Genomic DNA, 16,336 nt, shown 5'->3' on the forward strand with positions numbered 1-16,336 from the left:
GCAACCAAGACATACAAAGACTATTTTTTTAATGGCCACCATAGTTTCTAGACTTGAACTGATCAAACATTTGTGGTTTGAATTGAAGAGGACAGTCCACAAGTGCAGATCAACAGATCTGAAGGATTTTGAACAATTCTGTGCAGTTAAACTTCCCCCTAATACAATCAACAATCTCATAAAACACAACAAAAAAGAATAAATAGTAGTGTTATCATTGCTGCTAGATGGTGCACAGCATATTTTAAGAAATAAAACGATTAGTAAGTTTTTTTTTATTATTAAACCCATAAACTTGTGTCAAATAATATACAGTAATATCACCATTATTTTGAGAATACAATAAAGCTCATTACCAGTGTTGTTTAATTTATACAGGTTCTTACAATCATCTTTATCAAGGGTACAATTGTGTTTGGATGCCACTGCAGATGTCAATGAGATATGCCACTTCAATGACATAATAGATTATGTCACTGGATATTGGATATAACCTCAGTCAATTCCATTGTATTCCTCTGATGGGGATATGTTTTAATTTCTTAGTTTTCCTGAATTAAAAAAAATGTATTTCACTCTCATTCAAATTGGGGCTGTCATGGACAACTATAGTATAAACACTTTAAGGCCCAGAACTTTGAATACATTCACATAAGCCACATAGCAGAAATGACAAATCTCCAGAAAAAGCATGTTCCTGATTTTTACTAAAGAAATGTGATGAAGGCTTTGACATTATAGGAGTATGAAAGATAAGGAATTCATTTGGGCTGGAACATCACCAGTAATTCATATTGTAACACAGAGAATTGTATGAAATGTATTGGTACCCTTGTTCAATTCAAATATACATTACATATGAATCAACCTAGCTTTTCTTCTGAAAGTGAAATACCATCAGAGTAATGATGATCCAAACACTAGTATTTCTCACACTATGCCATTCCTCGACTGAGATCAATAACATGCAATAAGAGTAAGAGAACAAATCAGTGTAGAGTCACACCAACTCTACGCTGCATCAATACTGCAGATGGGCTTGATACACCAGGACAGCTTGAGCCAAGAGCTTATAACAAAATTAACAAAAGTAGACATCTGCTGAACCCAAGCAATTTACTAAACATCTGTTGGACCAGTAATCTACCGACAATTCATTACGCCATTAAAGGGCTCCAAATAATGGCCTCTCTCACCAGACACAGTACTATGAGTGAAACTAATAGCAATACTAGCTACCCCTGAATGTTACACTCATTCCACCCTCCCTTTTTACTTAAAAGACATTAAAAGGATGGTGCTATTCTTAACCTTCCAAACATTTTACTGCCATTTTTGTTGTTAAGGTTTTGTTCTGGGTCAATATGACCTGATGAAATACCACAGCCTATAAAGGATGTTAGACTTTGTTGCATGCAACTTGTCATACCCACAGTTTTTTTGTGTGCTGAACACAGCCTGATACAGTAGTATTTTACCTGTGCATTGTTGGAACCTGTAGCACCACCTATTGTTAAGCAGGTAGAGTAGATGCACAGTAAACGAACAGTACACCCCTATGTTTTGAGTTCATGCCTAAAAATGGTCACACTTGTATGTTATTCTCTGCTTAAACGAGCTGATACTGTACCATTTCAGCTTTTTGCAGGGATTTTTTGCCGGATACAACTTGATACAGTACTATTTTTTTCTGTGCATTGTCAGAGCCTGTAGCCCCACCTACCGGTCATTAGTCAGTTACACTAGACGTGTGGGTCATATAGACCACAAAATGATTGGAAGGTTAATATACCACAAGAACAACTGGAATTGCGGAAACAACTTGTGAACCCACACTATACCCTTTTGGTGCTTTACTGAATGTGTCTAAAGCTGCTGTAATTCATATTAGCTGCTAAATGTATTTATCCTGAAGTGAGGTGATGCAATGATGTTGGCCCTCTGACTCCATCCTGATCCATATCCAAGCTTCTCTTTCAGTAATCCAATTTCATCTGTCACTACTGCATCCTCTTCCTCACCACTCCTTCTAGTGTTAATGTACTATTCTGTTAATCCAGGCTTTGTGTCTGTTGATACTACAATATCCCTTTGTCTAATCACCCAATATTCAAAACTTTTCACTCACTGATGGTGTATGCCTTCTCACTCCAAATATAATCTCAGCAGAAGAAAATAAAGGCTAAAACCAAGACCAGACAATCACTGTTCTATTACAGTATGTGTGAACAATCCATGCAAAAGGAAGCACCAGTGCAATAGTTAACACCTGACAGTCATTTTTAAACTTACTTTTACACAGCTGAAAATGCGGGGACTCAACACAAAAAATAGCTGTTTCTGAAAATGGTGAAGCAAATACCCAGGTAAATACCACAAAATAGAAGTGGATTGTCTGTACTTTTGTCTCATATTCATTTTCTGATTTCAAATCCAAATGCCTTAAGTATACAGAAAAAATAGCTAATATCACTTGACCATTTCCAAACGTTGGAATAGCCATTGAATATGTCCTTGAGAAATATTGTACCTAGTAACTACGTTTCTGTGTTATTTTAAAGTAGAGTTTAATTAGATTGTATTTTGATTTAATTAAGCATTAACTGTGCCCACAGATAAAAGACCTCCATTGGTTCCTGAATAGATTAGAAATGAACAAATCCAAACAAAACATGATGGTGGTTCTACACTACTGAGTAAAGCCACTTTCTCCACGTGGTGGCTTTGAAATATTATGGAATGTAAGGCTGCATTATCTGCAATCCATTTGATTGAAAACGTTAAAATTGGTTAAAATGATTCTTAATTTTAAGTGAAATGTTAGGCTACATTTCTGTCAGATGTTTGTGAGCTTTCCCACACTTTCCCACACAAAATCTGCTCTGTACAAACAAAACGGAATGCACTTTCCGCTGCCATTCCCTCCATCCACAGGTGAGCCACTTTTAATTTCACCCTAACGCCCAATCCCAGGCAGATGCCTTGTATCACCATTTAACAATTCAGTGAGATGGCCCTGATCTCTGTTGCATAGACTGCCTGTTAACTGAGGGAACTGTGAAAATGCTGACAGTTCATTGAATTACTCCCTTCAAGCCATCAATTACCCTAAAAATATTGAGTTCAATTCAAACTTGTCCATATATTCAACCACACAACATGAGCTCTTTCTGCAGGTCAAAACTGCCGTCACCAAACTATACGTGAAATGTTTTTTTAACATTTAGAGAACGGTGTTTTGTGTTGCAGAAACGTACATAGTTGCAAAGCAACAATCTTGCGGTCTAAAAGAGAAATTATCTGGCAGCACAAAACTGTCAGAAGAGTCAAGACGGGTCCAACACGTAATGTCTATGAGGTAAAGCCTTAAGGAAACATTTTGTATTTCAGTACTTTTCTTTGTTGTTGAAAAAAAGAACAACAGAAATCACACAATTAAAACTAACCAAGAAGACTAGATTTCATGAAATCTAGACATGTTTGCTTCATAATTCCAAAATGAAGTCAATACTGAAAATTTAGTGGGCAGTACCATGCTTTCCAACACTGGTTTTACACAATTTGGCAAGTTTAGGAAACGTCCAAAACACTAATTCAACCTGGTAGTAATGTGAAGAACTACAACTTCAACAATGCATCCAAAATCTGTTATACTTCCGGTTCCTTTTCTAGCGGAACCGCTAACACGGGAGGTGCACGCCGTCAGCAGTGCTAGTGAAACGCAAAGGTGGATTTTAAATAATACTACGCTATTATACATTAGGCCTGATAACTTCTGCGAGTAGAAAGGTGAGATTTATGTATCGATTGACGTGTAAATGTGTATCTGTATTTTTGTCTGTTGTAGATTTTAGGCGCGACGTTCTATGTCTGGCCATCTGTCCTGGTTAAACTGATGGCTAATAGGAAATTTTCTAGGCCTAACCATAGCTAGCTATAACGGATGTAATGTCAAACTTAAGGGCGGGTTCCACTTAAAAAATCGTGGATACTTCCATAAGAATATCAAAAATGATTTCCATTTATTTAATTAGCTAGGTAAATGCGCCTTAAAATATTAGCTGTCTAGCTATCTAGCTAGCGCTAGTAATTGCTCGATATAGAGAATTTAGCAGATGACGGGCGAACGCTGTTTAGCCAATCGTGCCATTATTAGCTAGGGTGTGCTTAATTAGATGGTTTATCTAGTCAGCTTGAGCACCGTTTATGATCTTGTCTAGCTAACTTACTGTTAAATGTTAAGTGGTTTTCCAAATCGGTCGCCATTTTTGCTGTATCGATGCAATAGTCCGTTCCTCTGAGTCAAATAGCATTGGAGAGTGTCTGCACATGTAATACATCATACTAGCGTGGTGATCTCGCGGTAAATAGAGTTGAAGCGAGTTATTTCTCATTGCATCTGTAGTCCAAGCTGAACTTGGATTTACAGACGAGACCGTATTGTAAAAGCCCCGTAGATTGCAATGCGATAGCACATTAAGATTTGCTTAAAATTACGGAATGTTTCTTTGAAGTTTGCCTGCCAAGATGCTTTTTCTGCAAATTATTTGGATTTAATTGATACTGAATTGCAGTAGTAGTTATTGACTGTGTAGGACAACTGAAGTTGAAGCATTGCTATGTTATTCAAAGGAAATTGTACCAGAGGAGGGAGCGTTTTAAAATGATTAGGCTCTACACCTGTGCAAACCACAAAAAATCTATTTTTATGTCTATTTCTTCACAGCGCTAGCTGAACAGCGATGTCTCGTTTCTTTGCGACTGGTTCTGACAGTGAGACTGAGGAGTCATCCTCAGGGGATGAGATAACTCCCAAAGCAACTGGGACTACCTTCACTAAACAGTCAGTGGCATTTGTCTTTTCTCACATCCCTGTCTGTTTCTCCCACTCCAGCTTTCTCACTTATGTAACCAAGTTCTGATTCTTTGTCAGATCTCTGTTGCTCAGCGACGATGAAGAGGACACCAAGAGGGTGGTGCGCAGTGCCAAGGACAAAAGGTGAGTCTCGGTGCTGTACTCCACCTGTTTTTGCATGAAAGGGTCACCCTGTCCATGTGTAATATGGTCACTGGATGTTTCCAGGTTTGAGGAGTTGACAAACCTTATCAAGACCATCAGGAATGCCATGAAGATCCGGGACATGGCGAAGTGTCTGGAAGAGTTTGAGCAGCTTTGTCGAGCCTTCCTCAAGAGTAAGACTATAGTAGACAAGGAGGGAGTGCCTCCGTTCTACATCCGCCTTCTGGCTGACTTGGAGGACTACCTCAATCAGGTATATTGCCTTCGTTACAGCTATTTATTTCTTTTTACTTCACTGAGAACTGGGTTTGTTGTTGAACGTTGAGATAGTCTTGCAGGAGTATAACTGACTTTTCTCTTTCAGCTGTGGGAGGATAAAGAGGGGAAGAAGAAGATGAACAAGAACAATGCCAAGGCCCTCAGTACCCTTCGACAGAAGATTCGCAAATATAACCGTGACTACGAGACTGAAATCGCCAGTTACAAGGAGGTTAGTTGCCTGAATGAGTCCATGTATCATTTAACACTCTCCATTGCAGCTGTGTGTTTGTGTTGTTGCCCGTTACAATTTTGCAGATTGCCCTGAGACCATAATGGAGGGGTTCATTAGACCTCTGTGATACCACATTGTGTCCAACACTATTGTACATTCACAGTAATGTGCATTTCTTACTCTGTGACACTCCCAATCTGGGAACATTTTCATCACTTAAATCCCTCTACTTTGTTCCTGTAGCACTTTCACGTTACACATGTACCTCATGTGTCACTTTCATGTTACACGAACCTCCATCCAGCACTCATATTGTACTTTGTATTATTATCTTGTTGTTGTAGTAGCTTGTCATGCCTCCTCGTATGACTTGGCCTAAGTTAGGTCAGAGTAATGTTTACTATGTGAACTGGACTTAATGTATTCATAGCTATGAATAACTACTACAAAATAAGTATTGTCTCTGACTGGATCTCTGTTTTGTCATTGTTCTAATGACTTTCGATATGCATTTATTGTATGTCGCGTTGGGTAAAAGCGTCTGCCAAATAAATGCAATGTAATGTTATTTCTCAATAAGAACTGTCTCCTGCCCACAGAACCCAGAGCAGTCTGCAGATGAGGAGGAAGAGAAGGATGAAGGGGAATCTGGTGAGGAGAATCAAAGCTGTGTCATGTGACATTCATTTCTAGTGACAAGGCTTTAATAAATATATTGAGTAGGTTTCACTGTCAAAGCTGTGTGGTGACAAGTGATGTGCTTTTACCTAATTACAGCTGTAAATATTGCAAATACCTCCCGTTTTCTTCCACTTTCTACTGTATTTTATTCAACCACATCTTGCTTGTGGCCTGTGTTTCTCCTGCACACTCTTCCTTTAGGCTCCTCTTCAGAGAGTGAGGGAGAGGGAGAAGAGGGAGAGGAGGGTGGAGTGTCTGTGAAGAGCTTCTTGAAAAAGAAGCCTACCAGTGAGCCACCTGTAGATGCTAGCAAGTTCCTGAAGGGGGCAGCGGTAAGCAAGTTTGTTTATGCTGATGCAACCTGGATTATAAATTTAATTACAATATGTATTTGACTTCTATACAAAAATGGATACATTTCCTTAATGTTCACTATGAGAGACAATGGTGCAGTGCTTCTTTGATTGGCATTCATGTTAGGTGAATGTTGTACTTGTATTTAGCTTCTTTTAGAACAGAAGTTTGTCTGCATGTATGTTTATTCACCATGCCAGTAAAACAATTTGAAGGTTTGTGTGTTTCTCTCAGGACGAAGAGTCAGAAAGTGACGATGACGAGGACGACGAAGACTGGGGCGCAGACACTGTTGACAGCGGCAGCGAGAGTGAAGACGATGAAGGGAAGAGTGCTTCTCTGGCCGTAGTCTTCCTCAAGAAGTTAGTCCCTTTTGTATATTTTATAGTCTCCCTGGCCATTTGTATATTTTTATTAATTTGGTACTCATCTTCCTTCCCTTCCTTTAAGTGGTTTCAGTCTGCTCTTTGTTAGTTAAATCCATATTCCCTCACAAAGAGTGGCTCAGGGCTAACTGTACCCCATTTCACACACCTTTTACTTAAATTGAGCTCTGGGTAGACTTCAGACCAGCGATATAATTAGCAAACAGTCTGTTTTAATTTATTCACAGCCATTTATTCACTCTTATGGCACTGTAAAATAAATAAATGCCAACAGTGAATTGAATTCAGTTTTTAGGGTTGAAGATAATTTCAGGTATTTGAATATGTGGATCCATCCCCTGCTGTGGAGCGATGTGCTGTTTGGATACTGTAGTGGCCGGGCAGTTTCGGTGTCTCTTTGTATGAACTGCGTCGACCTGTTTTTCGCAGGACACAGGACGGCGAACGGCACACGAGCGAGAAGAAGAAAGAGGAAAGGAAGAAGAGGCACAGGAAGCTGGAGCGTCTGGAGGCCGAAGAGGAAGAGGGGGCTGAGGGAGAAGAGGGAGGCTGGGAGAAGGTCAAAGGAGGGGTGCCCCTTGTCAAGGTAAAGGGTGAAGAAAGTAAAAGGTATCGGAGTATCCCGTACCCTGGATGATTTACATCTTGCATCCGGGGATCTTCGTTCTGAATGCATGAGCAAAACGGGGCCATTTATTATGAATGAGTAACTGCTGGAAGCTCTATAGAACAAGCACCCCGGGGCTGGAGGGCCCTTACTTGTAGAGTGTTAACTTGATGTCCCATGTCCCATGTAGGGGGCGACATAGCTCAGGAGGTAAGACCGATTGTCTGGCAGTCGGAGGGTTGCCGGTTCAAACCCCGCCCTGGGCGTGTCAAAGTGTCCTTGAGCAAGACACCTAACCCCTAACCCCTAACTGCTCTGGCGAATGAGAGGCATCAATTGTAAAGCGCTTTGGATAAAAGCGCTATATAAATGCAGTCCATTTACCATTTACCATGTCCCATGTAATTTTCTGCTCAGTAAGCCAGTTCCTGTTCTCTGCCTCCTCCTTTTCACTCTCAGGAAAAGCCCAAGATGTTTGCTAAGGGTACAGAAATCAACACTGCTGTCGTTGTGAAGAAGCTCAACGAGATCCTGCAGGCTCGTGGCAAGAAGGGGACTGACAGGTAGAATGAGCATCCCAAAATCCGCCGGCTTTAAAACCCCCTCGTGAAACCTGTGCCACAAGTACCCGCACCGCTGTTGCAATGGCCCCCTCCGCAGTCAACATGTAAAGGTGGCTGTGTTCTGATGTCGTTTGGAACCGTACCCCTCTACTGTGGCAGAGCAAACGTTTTGAGTCTTGAACACGACCTGCATTAAGACTTATCCCCGCACCCTGACTGTTCACTGTACCCCTGTGCTTCAGAGCTGCCCAGATTGAGCTTCTCCACGCCCTGGCTGCCATCTCCATGGAGAACAACCTGGGAGAGGGCATCCTGGTCAAGATTAAATTCAACATCGTCGCCTCGCTTTATGACTACAACCCCAACCTAGCTGCGTTCATGAAGGTCAGACTTGTCTAGTCTTTGTAGTGTTTTATGCATTTATTTATGACAATACATCCATAAATAAGCAGTCTTTTGGATATCTGTGGGAGTTGAGAGGCTGGAGGTGAACAAAGATGTCAAAGCAATCTATTGAATGATACCGTTGCACTGTCATTGTTGGTGTTATGAATCTTGCCTGTTCGTGCAAACCCCCATCTGGCCTTTCTCAATGGTTCCAACTCTCCTGTGTCCAGTCTTGTGTGGGCTGTATAAACCTTATTCTCTCTTTGGCTTTTCCAGGCTGATATGTGGAAGAAGTGCCTGGAATGTATTGATGAACTGCTGGACATCTTGTTTGACAACAGCAACATTTTCATTGGAGAAAATATTGCAGAGGATAGTGAAAACTTGGCCGTATCTGACCAGGTATGAATATTTTGATGTACACTACAACCTCAGGGATGTGAAAATTAGTTATGGACTGGTAGGTCAACTAAACAAGATATGAAAAGAGATCTGAGATTCAGATTACTACTGTTTTCATTAGTGGTTATTAAACTACAGCTGCAAAATAAAAGTAGAAATATTGGAATGCTATTATATCATAACAATCACAGCCAGTGTTCACATTTTTGTATCTGGTGTGTTTTGACATCAGTTTTCAAACCTCAATACTGAACAATTTCCATTTGTATCTGGCAGCTTCTACTGTGTTATAGAGAGTGCTCATCTGCTTGGCGTAGTAATATTTTTCTGCTTTATTCAGCCATTCAGGGTTCGAGGGTGTATTCTGACTCTGGTTGAAAGGATGGACGAGGAGTTCACCAAAATCATGCAGAACACGGATCCCCACTCGCAAGGTGAGCCGCCCGCTGACGGACACCTGATCCCCGTACTCGTCTACGTCCCGCTTCCTGTCCCCGTCGCGCGCGTTCTGACATGACACCGCGCCGTCACGCCTCCCCGTCCGTCTGCTGCCCTCTGAGGCTTGACGCGTCTCTCTCTCCCGCTCCGTCCCGCAGAGTACGTGGACAACCTGAAGGACGAGGGCCACGTGTGCGGGATCATCGACCGGCTGCTGCAGTACCTGGAGAACAAGGGCAGCACGGAGGAGATCTGCCGCGTCTACCTGCGCAGGATCATGCACACCTACTACAAGTTCGACTACAAGGCCCACCGCCGGAGCCTGGGGCTGCAGGGGGAGTCCAAGGTAAGGGCAAAGGTCCAGGGATGCTTCTCTAGGTGAACACCTGAAAGGGGCACACGTAGGTAAAACATGAGAGGAAACGAGTGCTTTCATGTCCTCCCTGTTTCGATGCGTTTATTTTGTCTGAACTGAGGCAGGGATCACCTCCCAGCTAGCACAAAACATTCCCACAATGTTGCTGCCATGCAGTGGCAATGTTAAAACATTGACAGAACTTTCCAGTAACATTGTGAGACCATTTTGTATTAGCTGGGATACAGTCTTCAGCTGGGTGAGTATTAACCATCGCTATTTCCCCCTCCTCAGTCTGAGCAGGACCAGGAGGAGAGCGAGGGCGAGGACAGCGCCGTGGTGATGGACCGCCTCTGCAAGTTCATCTACGCCAAGGATCGCACCGACCGCATCCGCACCTGCGCCATCCTGTGCCACATCTACCACCACGCCCTGCACAGCCGCTGGTACCAGGCCCGGGACCTCATGCTCATGAGCCACCTCCAGGACACCATCCAGCACGCCGACCCCCCTGTGCAGGTACACACCCGGCCTACAGCGGAATGTTAGCATGAATGTTCGGTGCGCTCGGGTTTCGGGTGAAACTAATGCCAAACCCACGCTTCAGTCGAGCCCAACCCGTGACGCTTTCTGGCCCCCCCCCACAGATCCTGTACAACCGCACCATGGTGCAGCTGGGCATCTGCGCCTTCAGGCAGGGCATGATCAAGGACGCCCACAACGCCCTGCTGGACATCCAGTCCAGCGGCCGCGCCAAGGAGCTGCTGGGCCAGGGCCTGCTGATGAGGAACATGCAGGAGAGGAACGCCGAGCAGGAGAAGATCGAGAAGAGACGGCAGGTAACGGCCACAGAGAAATTGCAGGGCCAGCACTGAATATTTCACCGCTAACTGTCCAATCATAACTGTTACAAAATGAGGATTGTACCTGGTTGGACCTGTGTTTTGTAGTTCTTCAAATGACCTTCGGTATGCACTTATTGTACATTGCTTTGGATAAAAGCATCTGCCAAATAAATGTAATGTCATTTGGTTTTGCTGGTGACAGTGTCTGAAAGGAGCATGTTCAACCATAAATTGGGAGGAGGAACCTGTAGAATAGCATAGACCATTTCAGTTTAGCTGCTTTCAGTCCATATCAGTATAGCTTCTGAATGTCGGTGTCCTGGTTGGTATTGAGCCTCTTTGGTCCTTAGGTGCCATTCCACATGCACATTAACCTGGAGCTCCTGGAGTGCGTTTACCTGGTGTCCGCCATGCTGCTGGAGATCCCCTACATGGCGGCGCACGAGTTTGACGCCCGACGCAGGATGATCAGCAAGCAGTTCCACCACCAGCTCAGGGTTGGAGAGAGGCAGCCCCTGTTGGGTAACTATCAACCCCCATTCTTCATTCTTCCTGACTTGTGACTGGCTCCTCCAGTGTAGCAGCTTTTGGGGTCACCGAGTGCCCAATGCATTGCAGCACTATACAGAGCATTGGGATTAGTTTACTGTTTTTTGTGGGGGGGGGGGGGGGGGGGGGCGTTGTACCACTATTACTGAGGCAGGAATAGGTACATGGGCAATATTCTTTTTGATGTAAATATGTTTTATGGTTTGTTTGAAATATTTAAGTTTTTTGCATCAACAAATACAGCATGTGGTTTGACAATGCGAGGTCCTGAAATAGTTTTATTCTATCCGGAAAAGTATTATTTACATGGTCCAGCAGTCAGTGGTGCCTCCCTGTAATTCTGTGGAAATCAGTCGAGTGCAGAATGTGAGCTCTCTCCTCTGGGTTGACCTCAGGGCCTCCCGAGAGCATGCGTGAGCACGTGGTGGCCGCTAGCAAGGCCATGAAGATGGGCGACTGGCGCACCTGCCACTCCTTCATCATCAATGAGAAGATGAACAGCAAGGTGTGGGACCTGTTCCCCGAGACGCAGAGGGTCCGCGAGATGCTCGTCAGGTGGGGTCCGTCAGCCACGGAGTTCACGTTCACAAAGCACATAGGATCGGGTTTATGAGTCTTATTTTAATCATCATTATCTCCTGGCACCTGAATGCAAGTGTGATTTTTGTTTCTCACCATTGCGATCTGTTTGGGTGCTTTTTTGATTGCAGGAAGATCCAGGAAGAGTCTCTGCGCACCTACCTGTTCACCTACAGCAGTGTGTACGACTCCATCAGGTATTCAGTCTCCTTTACGCTGAGAATGGTGAACTTATTATACTCCATGCCTGGAATTGTTCAGAAAGCTTTTACTGAAGGGCCCACTAGGCACTCTCTCACAGGACTAGGTTTGTGTTGCCCAGTGAGTGTGTGTGTTCTGAGCCCTTCTAAGTGTCTCTCTCTTCTTTAGCATGGAGACCCTCTCAGAGATGTTTGAGCTTGAGTTGCCCACAGTCCACAGCATCATCAGCAAGATGATCATTAACGAAGAGCTCATGGTAAGCAAGTTTTGTGGGGATTCTAGCTGTTGGCATTCACTGGCTTCCTGTGTGTTCATTCACCTTTTGCAAGGTCATCATTGGCAAGATTGCATGACATTTGAGGCCATGGTAAACTGCCTATTGGCCTCCCTTGAGGAGTATAGGTGCACATGTGATCAGTGCGGTGCTGTAATGCTTTCTGACCTCTGATTGGTTGTCGCCCCTGCCCTCCTGTAGGCATCTCTGGATCAGCCCACACAGACAGTGGTGATGCACCGCACGGAGCCCACCTCCCTGCAGAACATGGCCCTGCAGCTGGCTGAGAAGCTGGGCGGCCTGGTGGAGAACAACGAGAGGGTGTTTGACCTCAAGCAGGGCATCTACGGGGGCTACTTCAACAGGGGTAACTACTGCAGTGGCAGATCTTCACACAATGCTTTCTACAAGTGTCACTTCACAAATATGACGTGCAAAAAAGTATTGGAATTTTCAAAATGCTGGTATATTACGGTTTTCAAGTTCTGTATTTCATACTATTCCAGTACCGGTATACCGTGCAACCCTGCCTGCTGTTGTACTATGGATTTAGTGGGTGTTAATATTTCCGTTTTTAGAACAGTCAATATTCTATCATTGAAAATGCTGATGTGTCATCAATGTGTCATGCTTTCTAATCGGGATACTTGTTTTCATCTCTTACAGACCAGAAGGGTGGATACCAACAGAAGCAGGGATATCAGAGAGGTAAGAAGGCCTGCAAAAGATTTTGAAGGCTTCCTGCGATACACTGAAAAGTGACAAAACGATTCCTCGGTGTAAACAGTGGAAATCAGTTGGGATGACCTGTCCAAGCATACAAGCATTGAGGCATCTCTGGCTGGACACCTGCATGTTCCTTTAATGTGTGTCAGGTGTGCTGCAAACGCCATAATTGTGCAGAGTTGATTGTGTAGTTCATTGTATCATTGGTCATCTGGCAGTTGGTGTGTGTGCGTGCGTTTGTTTGTGCGCAGGTGGGTCTGTGTGTGTGTGTGCGCGCGCGGGTGTGTGGGTGGGCGTGTGTGTGTATACACGCTTATGCGCGGCCATCGGCTGTCTCTAAACTGTTTTCACTGTGCGGTTTCAGAACAGAGAGGGGGTTACCAGCAGAAGCAAGGTTACCAACGAGGTGCTTATGAAACAATTAACTTATTAATTCACCGCTTTATTGTTTTTTTTTCTTTCTTTTTTCTGTTTTAAAGCTGTTGTATATGCTGTGGTCACAGTGTGCTGCGGATTCCCCACTGTGCCTGTGCAACCAGCAGGAGTGCCCTTTCTTATAAAGATGTTGTTTTGGTTTTCCCCTCCTCTCACTTTTGCTCTCTTCCTCCCTTGAAGTACACCAGTAAATTTATTTTTCTTTCTGTCTGTCACTTAACTCATTGTGACTAAACACTGTTCTGTCTCTGTGGTGGTGTTAATGTAGCGTTGTGTCGAGTAGGCTGCCGGTTGTGCGTGTGCCGTTCTGACGCCCTGTCTTTCCCTTTCAGATCAGAAGGGTGGATACCAGCAGAAGCAGGGCTACCAGCGAGGCGGCTACCGGAACCAGAACCAGAGCTCGTACTGATCCGGCAGAACCCCTCCCTCACATTAGGCCCGTTTGCACCAAAACACAGTTCATGGTCCATTTCTCAATTGCTTGTTCAGTGCTATCCACAGTTTAAAACGATGCTGCATATCTGACTGTATACAGTTAGCGTATAGCACAGAATCCACTTCTGAACATCATGGTTTTCTTTTTCATTTACTTGCATTGAGATGACACTCTTGAGCTGGTAAAGCAAGGCAGAAAACTCAGTCCCGATTCATATCATTCAGAGATATGGACATGTTAATGAATGTTAACATACATACCCTTTAAATATCCATAGTTAAATACAAGTTGTTTCTTTTCTCCCGAGTTTGGCCGAATAGTTCATTTAAAGATAGACATCCGGCAGTTGTGTAAGCAAGAATATAGACTATATCTTTGACAGTACTTTTACACAGATGTGTTGGCAGACTGTACCAATAAGAAAAGCTAGAGGTGAAATCTACCCCATGACTTTGAACCATAAAAAATAAAGATTATTCATTCAGTTTATCAGATTGCCGTTTCTTGCATGTGTGTTTGCAACATGGGACTGTCCTGAGTGTCATTCAGTGTTTCCCACAGGTCTGTAAATGATTTGTGGTGGTAGTCTATGGGGAAGGGAGGTTGGCAGGGGTCTGTAACCTCTCGCACAATAATAGTCCATTGCATATATTAAATTAAGTAAATATTAAGTAATTAATATTAAGTATTTTACATATCCTAAACAGATGTGACAAATTGTCTGCGTGTCACATTTAACATTTATTGGTTAGCCCTCTCCCCACCTCCCCTCCACGTCAGCTGAGTAAGTGCACAAAGAAATTAGTAGTCTAACATGAGTTCTGTCTTTGTAACTGCAACAGTCCAAAAACAAATTCTAATCTTTCTGACAAGTGGCCATGACAGCTTTGCTGCGTGTTAGCATTGGTAACATTATGAGTGCTGCATCGCTAACAACGCAGCACAGTTTCTGATTTCATTCATATAATATAATTATTACACAATAAGCAGAAAAGGAGAAAGCTTTACCTGCTCCGTGCATGTGGAAATTGTTTTTGATATTTGTGATTGCGGACCGGGGAGGGGGTGGGGGGCAGAATAGCTTAGTTAGCCAGCTTGTGTTGTTGAACAATAGTAGCCAGAAATGTGAAAAAAAAAACCTAGTTGCATATTAAGTTTCCAAACCAGCCCAAAACCGTGACCTGTGACTTCAGATTTTTTCATACGACTTTAGAGGGGGAAAAAACAAGCTGGAATTTGCAAATAACCGGACGTGTATTAGCAACTGTGCTAAGCATATGCCATTCTGTTCAAATTAATAATATGAAGTAAAGTTAAAAGTGCATGCATGTTTATATTTTTAAATGTCACTACATTTGGAGGCTACTGGGTGGCTCATTTGGTTCGAGTATGGATGATCCCCACTGTCTTGGATCAAATCTGGACCATGCCAGTGCCGACAGTCTGGTAACTCCAGTGGGCAACAAATATAATTGTAATGAATTGTAAATAAACCCCAAGAGTGCAGTGTGTAGTTACAGTTGGGTCTGACATTTGCAACCCTTCTGCAGATTTTGCGTCATCCCCTTGTTTATCAACATTAAATTTTACAAGAAATTAGCAAAACATACATTTTTGTACAGGTATAACATCTGAGTAAGGGTGACTTCTGTTGCTTAACTAAATGCATGCTGTTAAACCCCAACCTTTTCAGTATGGTGTTGGTGAAAGTACTAGCTGAGACTCTGAAGTTCTGTTTATGTTTACTTTTACTTGATAAACAAATGACCCCTTTTGGAATTTTTGGTGACCAATGGTAGGCGATTCATTTTCGTCTCATGCAGTATTGTTTATCTTGAAGTCATTAATTTCCCTAAATGAATATGAGCAGTCATCCAATTTGTTTGAACATCTGTTTAGCCTTGTATCTCAGACTTGTTGCATGGACATCATGGTCCGGGAGTATGTGCTTTCAACCACAGTTGCCCCAAGTTCATGCCCTCAAACTTCCATGCCAACATCACTGTTTTTCATGAAACCTCAATAATCTTAATCTTGCCAAATGTGCCCCATCAACCACTCCTCTTTCAAAGCCATAGATATATCTGATAGCTATGGTAGCCAAAGGGCCTACCTGCCATTTTTAAACACAACTATGGCCATGTTAGTTAATGAATTCACCAAAGTTGACTTGTCTTGGAACATGCTCTCTCTAATTGGCTTTTATTACTTTGGTTTGCTGTTGACATATTCATATTTCTCTTGGCCTCAGATGCTAATGATTTCAGTGGGCCAACTGGAGCAGGTCACTTGCTTGCACCATCTGCCATTGTAATGGTGCTACCAAATATGAACACCAGCAAGACTTAAGCAGCTTCGGCCGTGCCGTTAAATTTGTTGGTGGCAGTATAGCATAACTGTTGGGGAACTGGCTTTACAACTCAAAAGTTGTAGGTCAAATTGCTAGTGCACTACTGCCATTGTACCTTTGAGCAAGGCACTAAACCTGAATTGCTTCAGTTAATATCCAGCTATATGAATTATTAAATGTAAAACCTCTGGAAGTCATTCTATATCAGAGTATCTGTTAAATGCTTAAATGTCACATAGTGATGTCATTTTGGTC

At 43.0% G+C, this 16,336-nt stretch overlaps 1 protein-coding gene across 2 annotated transcripts; it reads left to right on the plus strand.

Moving 5' to 3' along the window:
- The first annotated feature begins 3,659 nt into the window (after positions 1–3,659).
- On the plus strand, positions 3,660–14,220 carry eif3c (eukaryotic translation initiation factor 3, subunit C). 2 transcript variants are annotated; one of them, XM_035403959.1, is made up of 24 exons: positions 3,660–3,789; positions 4,727–4,843; positions 4,934–4,999; positions 5,084–5,273; positions 5,385–5,510; positions 6,113–6,164; positions 6,396–6,526; positions 6,783–6,910; positions 7,364–7,520; positions 8,001–8,104; positions 8,347–8,488; positions 8,768–8,893; positions 9,234–9,327; positions 9,490–9,677; positions 9,981–10,205; positions 10,334–10,525; positions 10,882–11,053; positions 11,476–11,635; positions 11,791–11,856; positions 12,029–12,116; positions 12,336–12,501; positions 12,801–12,842; positions 13,225–13,266; positions 13,628–14,220. In XM_035403959.1, the coding sequence occupies exons 2-24, from the start codon at positions 4,743–4,745 to the stop codon at positions 13,702–13,704; spliced, it is 2,835 nt and encodes a 944-aa protein (XP_035259850.1). In that variant the 5' UTR covers positions 3,660–3,789; positions 4,727–4,742; the 3' UTR covers positions 13,705–14,220. The 2 variants fall into 2 exon arrangements, with proteins under 2 accessions (XP_035259850.1, XP_035259851.1); XM_035403960.1 differs by lacking the exon at positions 13,225–13,266.
- Positions 14,221–16,336: the final 2,116 nt, after the last annotated feature.

The sequence above is a fragment of the Anguilla anguilla genome, chromosome 2 (assembly GCF_013347855.1).
Source record: "Anguilla anguilla isolate fAngAng1 chromosome 2, fAngAng1.pri, whole genome shotgun sequence".
In the NCBI taxonomy this organism is placed as follows: Eukaryota; Metazoa; Chordata; class Actinopteri; order Anguilliformes; family Anguillidae; genus Anguilla; species Anguilla anguilla.

Bases quoted from the DNA above. Each gene is read 5' to 3' on its own strand.
- eif3c (XM_035403959.1), top strand. From the start codon at position 4,743: ATGTCTCGTTTCTTTGCGACTGGTTCTGACAGTGAGACTGAGGAGTCA. The intron at 11,636-11,790 runs GTGGGGTCCGTC...TTTTGATTGCAG, and splicing joins GTCCGCGAGATGCTCGTCAG to GAAGATCCAGGAAGAGTCTC. The intron at 12,502-12,800 runs GTAACTACTGCA...CATCTCTTACAG, and splicing joins CGGGGGCTACTTCAACAGGG to ACCAGAAGGGTGGATACCAA.